The sequence below is a fragment of the Schistocerca nitens genome, chromosome 3, assembly GCF_023898315.1.
Source record: "Schistocerca nitens isolate TAMUIC-IGC-003100 chromosome 3, iqSchNite1.1, whole genome shotgun sequence".
NCBI lineage: Eukaryota > Metazoa > Arthropoda > Insecta > Orthoptera > Acrididae > Schistocerca > Schistocerca nitens.
The window spans coordinates 486,570,575-486,591,883 of record NC_064616.1 but is presented as its reverse complement, the minus strand read 5'-3'; the positions used below and the strand labels follow the sequence as shown (position 1 = coordinate 486,591,883).

Genomic DNA, 21,309 nt, shown 5'->3' with positions numbered 1-21,309 from the left:
CAACTTCAAAATTATGATTCTTGAAATTTGTCCGACGAATTGAGTATTCCATGATGTTTCGCTATTGTATGCGGAAAACGTCGACATTTTGCCACGAAATTTCGGCTGACAACCATTCAGCCACCTTCAGGTGAGCTTTACAGTGAGGTCTGTCGTGCACGTCGCTAACCTTACACCAAAACTTAGCGTGGAGGAGCATGCGCTATTGGTTACTACTGCATGACCGCCCTCCTTCGATTTTAGAGCCTCTGTTGGATAATGCTCCATCTGCGACGCTCAGGGGAATGCGATAACCATGACATTGGATACACGCCCTCTGTCGAATTGGAGGCCCGCGGAGTTAAAATTCACAGGCCAAAACAGTAAAATTAAGTGCCGCTAGGCGTGTCGTTATGCTTAGAGTTTTATATTTCTGAAGATATTAAAGGAACCACCGAGTTCCATGCCTTATCAAGTCGAAAGCCGCCTTCCAGTGAAACATATTTCCACAGATTCTTTGGTAATAGAATCCCAAAATGATGTCGTCGTGGCCAAGATTTTCTTGGTAGAATAATTGGTAGAGTGTACCGTCGGATACAATTCTCAGCTATGGATGATCTATTATGCTGTGAAATGTGAGTATGGTGACCTTGTTCCACGTACCTTTCCTGGATTCTGTGTGTCGTCCGACAACTACAGGCTTTACCACATTGGCATGGTATTTTGTAGAGTCCAGGTCTTTGTCAGTGGCCAGAATATTACTTTAATATAATGTTTCTTACGATGCGACAGATCTAGCTAGAATTAATTTCATTATTTTGGCCTATGAATTTTAACCCTGTAGGCCCACAATGCGACACGGGGCGTGCATGCAAAGCCCTATCGCCGCCAAGTATGCCTCCTGCTCGTCTCTCAAGGGTACTGTCCAACCTGAGACGTTGAAGCATGTCCTGAATTTTTGTATAGAGGAAGAACAGAACGAAAGAAACACATTGTCAAAATTTTAGCTGTCAAAACTCACTGGAAGTATTTTTTTAAAATGTTGAAAATCGCCGTATCACAGCTTACCTGGGTGCTGGAGGAATGTGCATCCCTGTCGTAGCTGCGGCAGACGGAGCATGTTCAACACGACGGACGCATAGCCTTGGTTGACGGCAAATTGCCAAACAGATAACACTGAACATCGCGAAAGCAATTCGTAAAGTGAATTTCTGTTTCCGTTGATAGTTTCTCTGACACAATTGTTCGCAATTTCTATTCGCTCAAAATTTGCCACTCATTTAACATCCGTAATAACTGGCAGTTGCTTTTGCAGTATCGCCAGGTATTAACAATGGAGATAAAACTGAATTAATTTTCTTTGTGTTTTCTTCGTGTATGCTAGCTAATAGCATTTGCCTTTGCGTAGGTTGCAGTGTTTCACAGTAATGTGGAATCTAGCTAATGTTTTGAACCTTGCAGAGATGAAATGTGAAGAACGTGGTATGCAATCGAAATCATCTACTTCTCCTAAAGAATTTCTTACGTATTATTCATTCCTTAATTTCTTGGAAATTCACTGAATGATGTCGACGTATCGATAGAAATTATGGAAACATAAGAAGAAACAGGAAATAACTGACAATTCTGTGAATTCTAATTCGAACAGTGACTGTTGTGCTAATTAAAGTCCAGAACAAAAACACAGTATTTTCCTAGCCCGAAGAAAACATGTACGATTATAGCTTTCACTGCCAAAAGAAAGGCTACAAATTTTTTGGTTAAACGAAGAAGGGAAAAATTGTTTGAAGTTAAGCAGTGTGCAAAGCCGGCTACGTTTAGTAAAATCTGAACGTGAGTTGTACAAATGGAACAAAGATTTACACAAAATACGAAATGCATGCCAAAATGAAATTCACAAAACTGTAAAAGAAAAACTGTTTGAAAAATTTAGAACTGTTCGTGAGAGTCAATGCACCGTTACCCAGGGAGATCTACTTGTCTGGGTCCTCTGAATTGCGAATAAGATTGACATTACTGTTTTCAGGCTTCTTCGACCTAATTAAACAGGTTCAGGAAATTATACGAAAAAAGAAGTCGGTATAATACAAATTTTACTTCAGGTAAATGTGGAGAGGAAATGTATTTAACAGGCATCACTACAGAGTAATCTGTAGCTGACATAAAGACGAAGCTTCTTGTTTACCCCCTAAAATACTTTGTATAAAGCCAGCCAGTCAGTTTGCATGCAAGTACTGCGTACAGACAGTTCTTAATAAGTTTGAGAGAAAGAAAGACAAAGTAGTTTGTGCAGCTGATGACTGCAATGACAATCTTGTAGTCTACCAAGCAAAATCTGGAAAAACAGAGGGGAATAATTTTCAGTATTAAATCCGAAACGTTTTCCTAGCATTTGTAACAAATAAATCATTGCTTTTGTTTTACTTTTCATCTAGACATAACATCACATCTGTCTCTGGAAGAACGACGAAAAGATTCGGCCTCTCGGCAAAGAGTTGTTTCGACACTGTAAAGCATTTTTCAGATAATTGTCAGACAATATAATTTCTGATAGCTCTTTGCCATTTCAGGTTTATCAGCGGAATAGTATTGTCAAACTTCAGTCGTTTTTGCAATGTCTGTCTGATTCACCAAGTTTTACAAAGTTAGTCAAGTATGCCTGGTACACAGCACAATAAGCAGAACAACGGCCACAACCATTTCTTACTCCATTCTAATTCTGTCTAAATAAAACTAGTAATTACTGTGACGTGCTTAAATGCATTAATTTGTCCTTTATCAGGTGTGCCTGGTTTAAAGGAAATGTTTGTTTTCCTCATCCAACAGCCACTTCATATTTTTTAGATGACTACTGGAAATAATCAAAAGGACTATTTCATAGCGAGTAAAATATACATTATTCAAAAATCGTCATAAGAACTATGCTACAGAAATTGTTATAAAGTATTTCATGTCAACATAGTAAAGTCTCAATTCATGGAAGTCGTCTGTAATGTAACATCATATGCTGCCTTGATTTTCTTTCCTCTGCTAGTCACTTGGGTAACAATTACATCTGCAACAGGTTAGGTGACGCTATGACATCTACATCTACATCTACGTGATCACTCTGCTATTCACAAGAAAGTGCCTGGCAGTGGGTTGAATGAACCACCTTCAAGCTGTCTCTCTACCGTTTCACTCTCGAACGGCATGCGGAAAAAACGAGCACTTAAATTTTTCTGTGCGAGCCCTGATTTCTCTTATTTTATCGTGATGATCATTTCTCCCTATGTAGGTGGGTGCCAACAGATGTTTTCGCAATCGGAAGAGCAAACTGGTAATTGAAATTTCATGAGAAGATCCCGTCACAACAAAAAATGCCTTTGTTTTAATGATTTCCACTCCAATTCACGTATCATGTCTGTGACTTCGCGATAATACAAAACGATCTGCCCTTATTTGTAATTTTTCGATGTCATCCGTCAGTCTTACCTGATGCGGATCCCACACCGCACAGCAATACTCCAGAATAGGGCGGACAATCGTGGTGTAAGCAGTCTCTTTAGTATACCTGTTGCACCCTCTAAGTGTTCTGCCAAAGAACTTCAAGTTATAAAAAAAATTAATGATTTGAGACATTTTTGGTATGGTTTAAGTACTTAAAGTTCGGGTTTGTGGCGCTACGATCTCTTGTCACGGTTGCGTCTACTTATTCGCCTATTTGCTCGCTAGGCGGGAAGGGCTGTACAAATCGCTGTTTTAAGCTGTTCTTCGTGGGGAAAAAATGAGCAACTTAAGAAAAAGGAAAAAAAAACTTGCAATGCGTCTTAGCGACTAAAATTTTGACAGCTCATTTCTTTTGGGGAATTCTTCCTGCATGAAAAATTTCATGTCACGTTTCGACATGTCGGATTGGGCCATTCCTTTGTCAGATGGAGCAATATTCGACAGAGGGTGCGAAACTTGACGGAGGGCACTCATGCAGCGGCAATTAATGGCATGCGCAACTTATGGCATGCGCCTCCGTGCTACTTTCGGTATCAACTTAGCGACGTGTACCTACAATTTCCTCTGTGAAATTCACATGAAAGTTTTTGAACTGTTGTCAGCGGAAATTTCGGCAAGATTTCGACCACATTAATCTGCAATACCGATACTTCTTTGAAGACTTCCAGATTTTCCAGCGTATGTTTGATCTTGTCGCAGTCACTAATGTGATTTTTCGCAAAGTATTTAAGACCCATAAAATTACTACATCTACATCTACATCTACATTTTATGATTACTGTGCAGTTAATACTTAATTGCTTCGTAGAGATTCACAGAACAACTTTCAGGCTATTTCTAGACCGTTTAACTCTCGCATAGCACGTGGGAAAAATGAACACCTACGTCGTTCCGCGCAAGCTCGGATTTCTCATATTTTATTACAATGATGACTTCTCCCTATGCAGGTGGGAGTCACCAAAATATTTTCACATAGTTTGTGATAGAAATTACGTGAAAATATCTCGGACCAAAGAAAAACGTCTTTTTTTTCCTACCATTGGTCTCCCCGATTCCAACCCCGCCCCTCCACCACTGCATCAACCAACGGCACAGCAACTCATACTGTATGTCCCATTATCTTTTCAACCATGAAACATTTTCTGGGGACAGTCCACAGTTTTCATGCTTCGTTCTCAATTCCTTTAAAACTGATTGAGAACAATAAATGTCCCCCTTTTCTTATTTTTTGTCCTAAGTTTTTGAAATTTCCTAAAACAATCGAAATAGGAAGAATGTGCTGATCATTATAAACTAGAACATGGATGACTATACCAGTACAACCTAATTTGGCATCAATTACTTATTCCATATATACATTTTGACATCGCAGTCCACGGAGAGCAGCGACCTGATTATATATTTAAAAATGAACAGTCGAGATCACAATAATATTTCTTTATTAACCGGTTTCGGCTTACGTACAAGCCATCTTCAGAATTTTTTTTGAAAAATCTGAGAAGCCACCAGCACCAGCCATACGGGACCAAAAAGAAATCGAGATGGCTTGTATAAAAGCCGAAACCGGTTAATAAAAAAATATTAATGCGGTGTCGACTGGTCATTCTTAAATTATTTTGTTTAACTGCAAGAAAATGGACTAATGAAGATGAGGACTATTTTCTGGTGCGAATGAATTTTTACTTGAATGCAGAAATTATACCACACTGATGGGGGACATGCCGAAGCATCAGACTAGGACAGCTGTATAATCGTGGTGTTATTTCGTTTCTATTTATCTCATCTTTTTCAGCATCCACTTTCTTGTGAGTAAATAAATAAATGACGCCTTATGTACATTTTCTATTGGGAATTCTATGACTTTTATTAGCCACCACGGTGCAGCAAAGGTCTAAGAGATTGGCTTCTGATCATTCGTCTTACATGGGTCCGGGTTCGAATCCCGGTGAGACATGAATCTTGTGTTTGTCTAGAGGCACTGGTTCTTTCCCCTCCCTGGAGTCAGTGGCCCTAAATTAGGGACTGCTTATAGCCCATTTAATTGCTCACGGTGGTCGTTACACCCTAACTGAAAAAAAAGTTCTTTTAAGTACATATTTTCCATTAAGCTGTTTCTAGAAGCGAAGTTACTGGATTTGGAATATTACTTCTTTCGTACAGTAAATTTCTGGTTTCACTTTTTTTCTCTTGTGCAGAATCGAGGTCATGTTGAATCAAGGTCATGTCTGTTACCGTTTCGTACTAAGTAGCGGCTGCTTTAGTTTTGAGGTAGTTAGAGGCAATGTGTTTACTTTCGTCAAAGTAAGTAAAAAACTTATTAAGTAACTGTTCCATATGCTTTTGGAAACAATTTGGTGTTTTAATTTTTCCTCTTGTTAATTTTTTCTCCTCATTTGCTAAATGTTTTCACTGTTTGATTTGAAATTAACATTTTCCACTCTTTGCCTCCCATTAAATTTTACTGATGTGGACAGCCACCTTGTCTTGCCTAATGGTAGAAGCGGCCCTTGCCACCCCAACTTTTGAAACGGCGCGGTCGACTTCCTTCCCCAGGCTTCCCTAACTCGCTGGGACAGATGACCTCGCTGTTTGGTCCTCACCCGAAATAAACCAACTAACCAACCACCCCAACTCGTGTACCATATTCGTTACATTCTCTCTTACACTTGGCGATAATCCAAAACCAACTGCCCTTCTCTGAACTTTATCGATTCTCTCCGTCAATGCTATCTGGTAAGGATACCATACCACGCGGCAACATTCCAGAAGAGGACGAACAAGAGTAGTGTACGCAGTGTCTTTCGTAGATGTGTCGCATCTACTAAGTGTTTTGCCAGTAAAACGCAATATTTGGTTCCCCATCTCGATAATATTTTCTACGTGATGTTTTTAATTTAAGATGTCCACAACTGTAATCTATAGATATTTAATGGAATTGACAAGCTTTAAATTTGTCTGATTTATCACGTAAGCAAAATTTATCGGGCAGTGTTTCATTACTCAGAATCAACTGACACTTTTATCGTAATGCAAGAAGCTTGTCAATTTCATTCTGAAATTCGCTTTGGTCTTCTAATCACTTTACTAGAACGTAGACTACAGCATCATCTATTACAGTTCCTTGGGGAACGCCAGATCTCACTTCTGTTTCACTTGATGACTTCCCGGAGATTACTACGAACTGTTGCGTTTTTGATAGGAAGTCACGAATCAGTTTGCCCCTTTTGAAGATGCAGAAAAATGGAATGAACTTGAGTTTCCCTGTCAAGACACTCATTACTTCATGTGAATAAAGAGCCCGTTGTGTTTCACAGAAACAATATTTTCTGAATCCATGTTGGCTATGCGTAAAAAATTGGTTCAAATGGTTCTGAGCACTATGGGACTCAACATCTGAGGTAATCAGTCCCCTAGAACTTAGAACTACTTAAACCTAACTAACCTAAGGACATCACACACATCCATGCCCGAGGCAGGATTCGAACCTGCGACCGTAGGCTATGCGTCAATATATCGTTTTCTTCGAGATATTTCATGATGTTACAACACCTTACATGTTTCAATATCCTACTGTAAACCGATGTCAGTGGTAAGGATCTATAATTCAGCAGATTATTTCTGTTTTCTTTCTTGTGTATGTGTGAGTACTGTATAACTTTCCAGTCTTCAGGTACGGATCTTACGACAAGTGAATGGTCCTATATGGAACCATATCATCAGCTTTCTTCGAAAGGAACCTGGTTGGTATATCAACTGGACGGGAAGACTTGCCTTTATTAAGTGGCTTAAGTTTCTTCTCCACACCGAGAGTGTCTACTTGTAAGTTACTCATGATAGCTGTTGTTCTTGACAGGAATTACCTAATACTTACAGCAGTTGTTTTTGGTGAAGTAATTTAGGAAAACGGTGTTCAGTGGCTCCTCTCTAGCGGCGTCGTCACCGATAAGAGTATCATTACTATCACCCAATGAAGTTATTGAATGTGTCTCGCCCTTTGCCTACGACCAGAATCTCTTTCGATTTTCTGCCAAATTCTGAGACTGTGTCTTTGTGGTAACTATTAAAAGTATCTTGCATTCAAGTCTGCGCTAAATTTCGAATGATATAGAAGAGCGCTCATCTAGGAGAGTTTGCGTCCTTTTAAGTCGAACATACATTTTTCGTCGCTCGTGCAACAATATTCTGACCTGTTCTGTAGGCCATGGGAGATGTTTTAAATAAATATGTTTTGTGTTTAATTTTGATGTATCTCGGTGTTACGGTATTCAGTCTCGCTATAACGGCCTTGTGGTTACTAACAGCTGTAGCCATAATGACGCTCTCCATTTGCTCTGGTTTGTTTGTTGTTAAGAGAGCTAGTATGTTATCGCAAACAATTACACTGCATGTAGGCTTCTGAGCTTAATGCTCAAAATAATTTTCAAAAATTTTTCAAATGGCTCTAAACACTGTGGACTTAACACCTAGACTTAGAACCACTTAAACCTAACTAACCTAAGGACATCACACACATCCATGCCCTAGGCGGGATTCGAACCTGCGACCGTAGCAACAGCGCGGTTCCGGACTGAAGCGCCTACAACCGGCCACAGAGGCCGGCAATAATTTTCAGAGAAAGCATTTAGTACAACTATTTCAGTCGATGTTTTATGCTTACCACCGACTTTAAACATGTATTTTAGACAAAATATCGAGAGTAGGCTGACGTCGCCACCAACTATAACTGGATGAGACAGTACCTATTCGAAATTAAAGTTTTCCCTGAATCTATATGGAATAAAAAGCGGACCAAACGATTACTCCTCTGCCCAGATCTCCCTATAAGCTTGGAGAAGGTGCGTCACAAGGTGTCAATGAAATCTCCACACTTTTCATTCCTGACGCCCTCCACACACCAGTCAAATTTTGTGGCAGCATTCGGTACAGATATTCCGTTTACGTAAATATTAGTGAACGATGACATTAACATTGTCCTTACTAATCCCCAATCCAGCGATAGATATTTCAAAGACAATCGTGAACTTTGTACCAGCCTTTTTTGAACTCATCGTTCATATCTTTCTTTTTACCCATCTTCTATTCCCTACATTTGTAGTAACGTGGGATGCGAATCCGTCACCGATTTTCTCAAATTGTGACAAGATCATTGTACTATGGTACGTATCTTTGACCGACTTCGTGATATTGGCTGCGACCGATGTATCTGGGTAAGTTCAAATGGTTCAAATGGCTCTGAGTACTATGGGACTTATCTTCTGAGGTCATCAGGACTCTAGAACTTAGAACTACTTAAACCTAACTAACCTAAGGACATCACACACATCCATGCCCAAGGCAGGATTCGAATCTGCGCCCGTATCGGTCGCGCGGTTCCAGACTGTAGCGCCTAGAACCGTATCTGCGTAAGTGTTTCGACGCTAAGCGACTCTGCTCGATGTCTCTTAGAGTGCACATGTATGTGCAGATTCAGAGTACACATTGCCATTTGGATGTCTGTCTATTCCGTGACCTGTTTAGTTGCATGCTGAATATGTGCTTCGTTAATTAGACCTCTGTGTCATACGTTTCTGCGATACTCTTTCGTTTAAATTCTTAGTTTAATGTATGCTACCCAGCAACTTTGTCCTCTTTTCATTTTGTTTCAGAACGGCGAGGCGTTTGCTGGCCGCGTTGGCCTTCTTTTTGTGGCCTCGGGCACCGCTGGGGGTCTCGTGTGTGGTTTCATTCTGGACAAAACCCACAGATTCAAGTACGTAATCCGTGTCTATCAGAAAGGTCAAGTAGTGGTCCTTTAACCTCCTCGTCTTATACATTGATATTTGTTTTCAACTGACTATTCGCACATATGAAAAAGGCACGTACGTACTTCACTGCTTATGTTAAAGTAGAGATGAGTGGAGATCACTCTACCGAAGGACAGAGATAAGGAACTAGACTAGAATTGAAATAACAAGTCGCATCCTATATTGAAATAATAGTACACTATTATTTCTGTGCAGTGATCAGCACGGTTTGCCACAGTAAATAGACATAGGCCATACATATACTGGAAAATAAATAAATAGTAATAATAGGAATGTAGGTTCAGAAATTAAATATTCTTTGCTTTTCTGTTTAACAGGCACACATCCGTTGTCCTGGTCGTGATTCTCCTTGTGAGTATGGTCGCTTTCACGTTCACTTTGTCTCTTGGAAATCATGCAGTCGTGTACGTCGTCTCATTGTGTTTGGGGTAAGTGAAAACTAAATCAATTATATACATACTTTGTTGGTTAACATAATCATCAGTCTCAGTCCGAAGTTCTATAGCTCGGTATGGTGTGTAGAGCAAAGAACCACAATCTTGGAAAGGTCCTGATGGTGGCTGTTGATGATTGCCCCTTTTCAAATAGGTATCCTCCCTAGGAATCACGCACATGAATGAAACAACAAAAAACGAAGGGCCTCACAGCGAACTACAGACCTGTTCTCCATTATGCATGGTTGGCTGGACAAAATGTATGTCGATTTTTATTGTAACTTGGATGAAAATCTTTCTAGAGAGCTGTTCTTGTGACAGTGGACCAGGATAGTACTAACATTACAACAGGGCCTCCATCAGGTGTCACACACTTCTCATTAGTATAAGTCTTTTTCACCGCCCTGATATCACCTCTTAGGGGCTGATGTGGCTGCTTTTTTACGTCTTAGCACCAATACCCACAAATTTTGTATCGTATATTTATTCTTCCGCACACGAACTTTTTTCTCTGTTTTTCCGCTAAAACGCGTTTTAGGCAGGCTGATAAGGACGAACAGAGTGGTAAACCTTACATCGCCTGGAAGCCCCTAGAAAACATAGAAAACAAAGTAAACTGCAGAATTTCAGCACGCGGACCTACGGAGAAAATAAGTACCATTAAAAAGAGCTATCAAAACCGAACATTTCTGCCTAAAAGGTTTCTTACGATGTTTCGGTTATTTCATCATAAAATCTTCCTGAAACTGATGATTTGACCAACGTTTAAGAAAATAAAACGACAGTTTATATGGTTATATGATATGTGCTTTTGAATTGTTACAGTGAGGGGAAGAAGTTACCTTATACGTTTCTTTGAATAAACTCTATTTGCAATTTCTAATGTTTATAACATACTGACCTCTTCAATGCTGCTTTGCCCAGATATGCGTTACACACATATACTGAACACACCTTTTCCTCCTCCTCGCTGTGTCCACCTCTTCCTCCCTTTGTCCCTCTCATCCAACTACCTCACTATCTGCTCCTCTCCCACTCTCTCTGTCTCTTCATTTCCTCTTACACCTCTGATCGTCCATTTCTGTCACCCCCTCCCTCTGACCATATCTTCCTCCCCTCTCCCTCTGACCATATCCTCCTCTCTTTCTATCTCTGCCTCATCCTATTCCTTTTCCAGCTTCACAGCACTCCTCTACACCTTCCACCTGCCTCATGCATTCATCCCCTCGCCCCTTTCTATCCATTTCCTCATTCTATCGCTTTTTCTGTCCTCTCTTCTAGCCATCTCAACCTGTTCCCAGCCATACTGATTAGTGCATGTAGCCCCTGCAATAGACTTCAATAAAACAGGCTGAAACTACTTCGACAATGTGCGTGTCATGCACTGCAAGCTACACATCAGAGGCTTGAAAATCATTGCCTCTAACATCCGGGCCACCATCCAAAACAGGTCAATTAAGCAGGCCGATAATACTCGAAAGCAACTCACCTGTTATGTAGGGCAGCTTACATGTTGGGGATTGGAGAAACGTCACTTGCCGGCCGAAGTGGCCGTGCGGTTAAAGGCGCTGCAGTCTGGAACCGCGAGACCGCTACGGTCGCAGGTTCGAATCCTGCCTCGGGCATGGATGTTTGTGATGTCCTTAGGTTAGTTAGGTTTAACTAGTTCTAAGTTCTAGGGGACTAATGACCTCAGCAGTTGAGTCCCATAGTGCTCAGAGCCATTTGAACCATTTTTTGAAACGTCACTTGACCCTGACATATAGGCTGGCCAGAAAAAGCCTGATGTGTAGGGCAGCCTATACACTGGGCGCTGGGAAAAACCACATTTCCGCCCATATGTCCGCTCCTATTGGAGCGAGGCGGTTATAAACTCCACAGAGCTGATACTCGTGAGGCCTGATGTTTCTATACCAAATTTGACTGAAATCAATCTAGGAATCTGGGAGGAGGTCCTGGACAGATGCAAATACACACATACACTCTGCTTTATACCGGGTGATCAAAAAGTCAGTATAAATTTGAAAACTTAATAAACCACAGAATAATGTAGATAGAGAGGTAAAAATGCTTGGAATGACATGGGGTTTTATTAGGATGGCGCTCCACCTCATATTGCTAGACGTGTGAAAGATCTCTTGCATGCATCGTTTGGTGATGATCGTGTGCTCAGCCGCCACTTTCGTCATGCTTGGCCTCCCAGGTCCCCAGACCTCAGTCCGTGCGATTATTGAATTTAGGTCTACCTGAAGTCGCAAGTGTATCGTGATCGACTGACATCTCTAGGGATGCTGAAAGACAACATCCGACGCCAGTGCCTCACGACAACTCCGGACATGCTTTACAGTGTTGTTCACAACATTATTCCTCGACTACAGCTATTGTTGAGGAATGATGGTGGACATATTAAGCATTTCCTGTAAAGAACATCATCTTTGCTTTGTCTTACTTTCTTATGCTAATTATTGCTATTCTGATCAGATGAAGCGCCATCTGTCGGACATTTTTTGAACTTTCGTATTTTTTTTGTTCTAATAAAACCACATGTCATTCCAAGCATTTGTGTCAATTTGTACCTCTCTATCTACATTAGTCCATGATTTATTCAGTTTTCAAATTTATACTGACTTTTTGATCAACCGGTATATACAGAGTGGACAAAAATAGTTTGAAAAGCTTGTAAGGATGTTCCAGGGTAGGCTGCACTGAGAAAGAAACGTTGAGAAAAAATTCGATACTGCATTTTACAGGCTATAATACACTATAAGACACACCTTAATTTTTAAGCAACTTTTTTAAAAAGTAACATTTTTGTCATCTGTGGTATTAGCTTGCAAAATCAGACTAAAAACATTCTTACTTCATAAAACCGAACTGGCGTTTAAAATCACTTAAAATCGTCATCTGAATTTTTTTCTTCTTTTTCTTCGTCTTCTTCTTCTTCTTCTTCTTCATCTTCGTCGTCATCGTTCCCCTCTTCATATATAAGATGGTCTTTACTGCCATCGAAGTAGTTACTAATGCTGTACGTCTTGAAAGGTTTTATCCATTGACAACTTGTTTGATTGTAGGTCGATTTAAAGCTCCCTTTGACCTGAAGTCGTGTTGGGTTACATTCATCATGCATTCTTTCCATTCTTCTCTCATATACACTTTAAGTGGTTTATTTGTCGCTACTTCAAGAAGTTGCAATTGTGAAAAAAGTCTGCCTGGAATAACAGCAAACTCTGTATTTCCCTGTCTCAATTTCTCTTTCACAGAATTTTTCAAATAACTACTAAACTGATTTAGTACAAGAAGAGAAGTCTTCTTAAATAAAAAAAACCTATCCTTCTCTCCCACACACTGTTACTCCATGCCAGCCTCGTCCACCCAGCCCTTGCCATGTACATGAACATCAAGACCAAGTGGTATTTTCAGAAGATTTTGGCAGTGCTTTGTGCTTGAAAATGATAGTTGGATTAAGTTTAGTACCGTCAGCACAGCACGAAAGGACAACAGAGTAGTGCATTTTTTCACGTCCACTTGTTTTTATAGTTACAGCTTTAGCACCTTTCATGGCAACTGTTCTGTTATTCGCCACATCAAATGTTTTCGTCCACATTCGCTATTTGGCTTAGTTACACACAGGTTTTCTTTCGATGTTGTATAATAAAGCGATGGGAAGATAATACACTCCTGGAAATTGAAATAAGAACACCGTGAATTCATTGTCCCAGGAAGGGGAAACTTTATTGACACATTCCTGGGGTCAGATACATCACATGATCACACTGAGAGAACCACAGGCACATAGACACAGGCAACAGAGCATGCACAATGTCGGCACTAGTACAGTGTATATCCACCTTTCGCAGCAATGCAGGCTGCTATTCTCCCATGGAGACGATCGTAGAGATGCTGGATGTAGTCCTGTGGAACAGCTTGCCATGCCATTTCCACCTGGCGCCTCAGTTGGACCAGCGTTCGTGCTGGACGCGCAGACCGCGTGAGACGACGCTTCATCCAGTCCCAAACATGCTCAATGGGGGACAGATCCGGAGATCTTGCTGGCCAGGGTAGTTGACTTACACCTTCTAGAGCACGTTGGGTGGCACGGGATACATGCGGACGTGCGTTGTCCTGTTGGAACAGCAAGTTCCCTTGCCGGTCTAGGAATGGTAGAACGATGGGTTCGATGACGGTTTGGATGTACCGTGCACTATTCAGTGTCCCCTCGACGATCACCAGTGGTGTACGGCCAGTGTAGGAGATCGCTCCCCACACCATGATGCCGGGTGTTGGCCCTGTGTGCCTCGGTCGTATGCAGTCCTGATTGTGGCGCTCACCTGCACGGCGCCAAACACGCATACGACCATCATTGGCACCAAGGCAGAAGCGACTCTCATCGCTGAAGACGACACGTCTCCATTCGTCCCTCCATTCACGCCTGTCGCGACACCACTGGAGGCGGGCTGCACGATGTTGGGGCGTGAGCGGAAGACGGCCTAACGGTGTGCGGGACCGTAGCCCAGCTTCATGGAGACGGTTGCGAATGGTCCTCGCCGATACCCCAGGAGCAACAGTGTCCCTAATTTGCTGGGAAGTGGCGGTGCGGTCCCCTACGGCACTGCGTAGGATCCTACGGTCTTGGCGTGCATCCGTGCGTCGCTGCGGTCCGGTCCCAGGTCGACGGGCACGTGCACCTTCCGCCGACCACTGGCGACAACATCGATGTACTGTGGAGACCTCACGCCCCACGTGTTGAGCAATTCGGCGGTACGTCCACCCGGCCTCCCGCATGCCCACTATACGCCCTCGCTCAAAGTCCGTCAACTGCACATACGGTTCACGTCCACGCTGTCGCGGCATGCTACCAGTGTTAACGACTGCGATGGAGCTCCGTATGCCACGTCAAACTGGCTGACACTGACGGCGGCGGTGCACAAATGCTGCGCAGCTAGCGCCATTCGACGGCCAACACCGCGGTTCCTGGTGTGTCCGCTGTGCCGTGCGTGTGATCATTGCTTGTACAGCCCTCTCGCAGTGTCCGGAGCAAGTATGGTGGGTCTGACACACCGGTGTCAATGTGTTCTTTTTTCCATTTCCAGGAGTGTATTTTCTCTTCATACTCTTGTGGCATTTTGTAGGTATTTTGGTTTTTATTTGCATGCTAAATCCATGACGCGTTATAAACCTGTAGCACCAACCAACTCCACCCTTAAACTCTGTTATGTTCTACTGTAGCGTTAACCTACGAGCGTGTATTTGAATAATTTTTGCATTAATCCCAGTGCCATTTTGACGGTGTCCTTGAATCCATTTCAATACGTCAGCTTCTAGTTTAGGCCGTTTTGCATTCAGTCTTCTACTTGCACATTTACTGTTCCTCCTTTCTTTCAGTTCTTCTCTACTAGCCTGCCAATAGAGAATGGTTTTTTGTGTTGGTGGAGGGCCGAAATGCCGCTCAGATGCTCTGTATCCATGTTCTTCTGCATATGCTCTCACTTTTAATTTACAGTCCTCATCATGTGAATACCTTTTATTATTTTCCGTTACGAAAGTAGCTACTAAAAAAATATTGTACTGTTACCGAAAATACAAATCACTTTCAATTCAAGTTCACTGGAGTTTTCTGGATGTATGATAACAGGGTGGGAGGGAGGCTCTGTTAGGAAGCTTGTGAATCTCCGCAACCCATATTCTTCGCATAGGTGCACTGCTGCTGCTAGTTGAAGCCAATGTTGCCAGATAAAGATAGGTTTCACCCGGCATTGAATATATGGTCATTTCTAAGACTGGAAGGAATTTTGAGTCAAACACTAGACATTTTTATATTAATTTCAAGAACACGACGCACCTGAATTTTGAAGGCCATTTTTCGAATTAAAAAGTGCGTCTCACCGCCGGTAAACTACGGCGTTTCTCCGCTTCAGAGTTAATTAGAACTGAAGTTAGCCAATCAAGCCGTTGCACGCGCAAATTTAAGTGGCCAACCATGTACAATTAGTGCCAGCTGTTCTCATAGCGTAGAAGATAGTGCACGAGATTGCTCAGCCTTTGGCTCAGGTTTGACCTTTACTATTATATACCAAGTCCAACTTTTATATCACTCTCTTTCGATTTTAGGAAACCAAAGGAAGAACACGTTTTGCGACACTCTCTCTGGTGGACCACTTGAATTTGAGAGTGTAATAGCCTCACTGGCTAACGTAAATGCTAATTAACTCGGAAATGGCACAACGTATCTACTTTCTTCCCTTAACATTTATTATTCTGCACATCTACTCTGGAGCACCCTTACAAGCTTTTAAGGCTTTTTATGACCACCTTGTATAACAGATTAACCGAACATATCAAATTATTCTGTCTCTGTTTGCTGTAAGACATGTTGAGAATGCTTTCCGCCTTGTTCTAACCACAGACGTGCTTGCATTTGTGCACTTCAAGTACCTCGACTATCATATTTCGCGAATTCGGTTTTTCATTCTATCTCGCGTTGTAGAACACACAATACCAAAAGAAATAACCAAGAGAAATTAAATGTGACGATTGTGGTGGCTAAGTCACTGGCCTTCCTCTACTAATCCAACAACCAGGAAGAATTTAATTTGAGATACACCAGGTCACAAAGCAAAAATGTGCTAGATACTCATCTTGCTTTAACCATGTTAACAGCCGTGTTGCTAGAACATCTTTTGTCAGTGTATGCTGGAGAAATTCGGAATACCACGCAGAACTTGAGCGTAAAAAATAAGATCCGTTAACTTTATCATGTATATGCTCGACTAGGTGTTTATGCACCAGATGTACTGGTTGTTTTGAAATACGACAGTTTTCTGCGTCAGTCAATTATAAGTGACTCACGCAGAAAACTGTTTTATTTGTACTTCGCACCAGTTGCAGCACTCCTTTATGGACGAAATATTAACTCATTGTCTTGCTGGCGTAATCGGTGAGGGTTTACTTCTCACTAAAAATGATCAGTTCTGGATATTTACCTCTCCATTAGATTTGAAAGCGGCTTCATCAGTCTACAATGACAATGGTGACGTCCAGATTTTGATTTAGAAGCCAGATGAAGAAGGTGATTCTTGTCTCGAGATTATCTTCGCTTAATGTTTGATGAATATGGACGTGATACGGTCATAAACAATTAACATCTAGAAGTCTCCAGATGGAAATTATGCTCATATCGAAATCGCGTACTATAGTTCCCGTAGAAAAATGTGGCACCCGATTATTGCAATAAGAATATCTGGCAAGACTAAAACGTCTACTAACTTGTCTGGCAGAAGTGTGGGACGGTTGCACTGTTGCGAATGCATGCGTCCAATCGCCGAAAAACATATCCTGGCTCATGTGAACAATTTCAGTATCTCTCTGGATTAACCGCCTCGATGATAATTTTGGCATTATTCTACGAGTACCATAAGCATATTAAATGCCCCTTCCTTAGAGTATATGAAATGATTCTTCGTTAGACCATACGAAATGCCTCTTGGGTAGCATGTGATAACTCAATGAATAACATAACAAGAGGCCTGAGGCGGTGCATAGTCATAGGTCTCTCTAACAGACCTAGGAATGTTTTACGCGAGTAATGATACGAGCATCGAGGAGCTACGAGTTGCGCTGTCTAGTGTCAACAGTTTTCACATGCTTCGGTTGAGTGGCGTGGCGTAACGGATCGCCAGGTAGAGTTTATTGCTGATATCATAGTAATGGTGCAGAATAAAAAAAAAAAGAGAGAGAGAGAAAATTTGGTGAGTTTTGAGAGCTCTTTCCATCAGTACTAATTTTTCCTACTCCTCATTTAAAACTCTGGAGCTGAGATCGTTTTCTTCATTTTTCAATGGCTCCCAGGCTTTGTAAAATTCACCATTCTATTCGTCCTTATCGGTTTGCCGAAAACACATTTTACTCGAAAAAGATCAGACTACCGTTTCCGAGAAAAAGTGCATATGCGCTAGGTGCGAGGCGCCTAATATTTCCATCTCAAAGTACTTTGATCCGTTAAAGACAAATTGCAATATGCTTTCATCTAGGCAAACATTAACCAGGAGCTCATGCAAAAAACAACAATACGTTTCGCAACTTTGTTAATAACCCAGATACTTTTATGGTACTATGCTATTTCTTGCCACCAGAACATCAGACCTCGACGAACCAATCTGAGTGATACCATTCTTTTGCTGATCCAGCTAGAAATCACTAAGCAAAAATGCACTCAATAAAAGGATTTTTGTGCTGTTGGTATAGCCGCTGAATGTTCCACCACCTGAAGTTTACTCCACTCTCCAAAGAAACTTGCGCAGCCGAGGCAATACGTACGTGATATTTACGGTACTCTCTACGAAAACAAGTGTTGAAATTAGAGATACGTCGTCGGTTGTATGTTTACTTTCGGAGGAATTAATTGGAGTTCAGTGGAACCACTGTCTACGTAGATCAGATTTGTTATAGGGAAAGCTGCTGTTCATTTACAGTATGTTACTTGTAAAATATCGACACAGTCAGATTGTTAGTAACCCATAAACCATTTTCAGGAGTACAATGCTACCTACTAACGAAAAGTCTGTCGAAGTGCTCTTAATTCAGGGCACATGTAACCAAAATGCATCAAGAGCAGCAGAACAGTTTCCAGATAGACGTTTTCCAACTCTTTGTTGATTCATTACGGACTGTTTTCCAACTCATCCCACCTTCTTTAATACCATCGTAAAATGTCGTGGGACTGGAAGTTTTGCCCCAAGAAAACGTATACAGAGTAGGACTGGTACCAACGATGCTGCAGAAGAAGCAGTTCTTGCAGCTGCTGTAATAAATCCTTACGCCAGTTCTCTTCAAATACAGAAGGAGGTTGGTATCAGCCAAAGAAGCATTCTGTGAATTTTTCCTGGACATAATATCGTTCCTTTTCATTTTTCCCTACATTAAGAGCTGTATGGCATTGATTTGCAACATCTTTTCTATGTTATCGGTGGGTTCTTCAGCAAGACAATAATTTTATGGATAAAATATTGTTTTCTGAAGGGCCTATGTTCACAAATCACAGGAATGAAAATTTGAGAATGGTGTATTACTTGTCAATGGAAAACCCACAGTAGATTCGTTAGGTGTTCAAGTGAAGATGGAACGTGTTGTGTGGCATATCTGACTGCAAGTGATCGGCTCATATTTCGTTGATGGTACGTTGAACAGGGAAAAGTGGACACAGTTTTTGTCATATGCTTTATCCGTGTTATTAGAAAATATATCCTTGAAAACTCATTAGATTATGTGGTCCCACATGATGGATTTCTTCTTCATAATTCTCTAGCAAGAGTTGTATTAAACCGCTTGTTTCTAAATCGGTGGGTGGTAAAATGCAGCCCTGATCAGAAGTAACCAGCTCTATCGCCAGACCTGATCCATTAGATTTCTTCTTCCGGCGTTATGCAAAGCACGTTGTCTACAAGAAAGTTGCAACGACTGTGATGGACATGAGAGAGCGATTATTGCTGCATGTACAGCGATTACTCCAGATATGTTAACAGTAGTGAATTCATCAATGCACGCGAAAATGTCGTCCTGTTAATTGTTCTTACTTTGAAAGAATCGCCAACAGAAACGTGTTGGTCCTGGCGGTCTATGGGTCAGATATAAAAAGATCTCAAGACGAAATATTCGCTTTGACTATATTCCTATTTCCAACATCTACATGGACACATCAGATGGCTGGCAGCATTGATGACACTAACGAAAACTGAAATGTGTGGCCAAAGAGCTCACGCTGGAGATGGCGATCGATGGGGAACATGAAGATGGTGTGTTAGGGAAGAATGGAGACCAATTGGTAAAATAAAAAAGAGGGAACAAAGGTAGCACCTAAAAAATACTAAACATAAGCAAAAATATCAGATTTTAATCCAAAATAATGAATTTTATCCTGCAAAATCTAAAAGTTTTGTAACTGACAAAAATTATTTTGCGAACGCAGGTAGATATTCTCATGGATATGTCTATTTGTTGAACTGTACAGGAGGTACAAAAGTGAACTGTCTCACCTTAATGCTGGCTTTCTTTCGTGCGAAACATGTTTAAATCTTTGTCAAGTGTAACGCACAAAAATTTCTATACCTGAAACTTTCGTGGTTTCACTCGTTTCCTTGCTTCCTGAGAATTGACACTACCTTTATTACTTTACCGGATGAGACCTGTAACTTATATGCATTAACATTTCATTTTAAAGTTCTAAAATCATAGCTCTGAAACGAATCAAGGAATAATTTATGCTACAGGAATCGCTATGTGCAACTGTTCAGCATTACGCAGATTCATGCAGCGACAATGTACCTCTTATGATGAAAGAAGGAATGTTTATGTACGAGGTGTGCTAGTTAGTTATACATTACATTAACGAACCATTCTTTTATCGAAATGACGTGGTGCGAGTGAGTTTGCAGGATATGTAAACACGATGTTTCAGGTTACTAATTTTTAAATAAAGATTCGTCCACAGAGTAAAACGAGTTGTCCAGGAGAAAAGATTGTAGGTTATATTTAATACTTGCTTTGCAGCCTTTAGACATTCTTTGTTATTGGAAAAGTGATATAAATTTTTTGTTGCTGCATACTGAACTCCTTTCTGAGCCCCTGAAAGCTTTAATAATAGATAATAAAAGTATTTTTTCCTCTAGTATTCACTGCCATTCTGCTTAAACTATGATGCATTATTTATGACGGATTTCATTAGCGCATTTATGTATTGTGATAGTGCAGTTAAAATGCCCAACTCCTTGAAGAGGTACCTACAAGACGACCACAGGAGAACACCTCATATTGTTCTTATTGATAGCTTTTGTGCAATCAGTACTTTACCTTCTTCCATAAGACATTATTGAGTGGAAATGCGTAAAGTACCTCAGGAAGATGACTCGCTTGTTTCCAAGAACAGCATTTACGTGGACGGTAAAAATAGCTGAACTACATTATTTGAGGAGCTCCATTATATGCTTCTTCCAGTTCAAGTTTTCAGCAATACATACACTCCAAAATTTGGAGCATTCTACTGTGTTTACTGGCTCCTGTACACATGTCACATCAATTCTCGATAATATTCGCTTTGTTGTACATGAGTGATTATAGTACATTTTCTCAGAATTTAGGAAGAGTCCGTTTTCAGATAACCACTACATTATTCTTTGAAAAACATAATTGAAAATGTATTCTGTTGCTTTCTTTCCTATGAAATTTGTTATAACACTGGTATACTCCGCAAAAAGTACCAGTATCTATATAAAGTACCTATATAAGGAATAGGAGTGGACCCAAAACTGAACCTTGTGGGATCTTTTTTGTGATTTCTTCCCAGTCACTAAAATTTTCTCTCCTCCAAGCACAGTTTGAATTATTCAGCACAACGTTTTTGCATCATATTTGTTAAGTATGAATCAAATCTGTTGTGTTTAAACCTATCAGTTCCATAAGACTTAGGTTTTTCTAAGAGCTGCACAGTCAGTAGCCTTGGAAAGATTACAAAAATACCAGATGGAGATATTTTATTAATATATAAATGGCACTCTCAGTCGAACAACCCTTCTGGAATCCAAATTATTGTGTGCTAAGTAAATTGTTTCTAC

General features: G+C 40.9%; 1 protein-coding gene across 1 annotated transcript in view; it reads left to right on the top strand.

The window, feature by feature from the left end:
* The window catches only part of LOC126249288 (uncharacterized MFS-type transporter C09D4.1-like), a 201,258-nt gene that overhangs the window by 149,181 nt on the left and 30,768 nt on the right, over positions 1-21,309 (top strand). The window contains exons 5-6 of the mRNA XM_049950943.1: positions 9,114-9,217; positions 9,590-9,700. Coding sequence (XP_049806900.1) covers positions 9,114-9,217; positions 9,590-9,700 — 215 coding nt within the window. The remainder of the gene's footprint in view (positions 1-9,113; positions 9,218-9,589; positions 9,701-21,309) is intronic.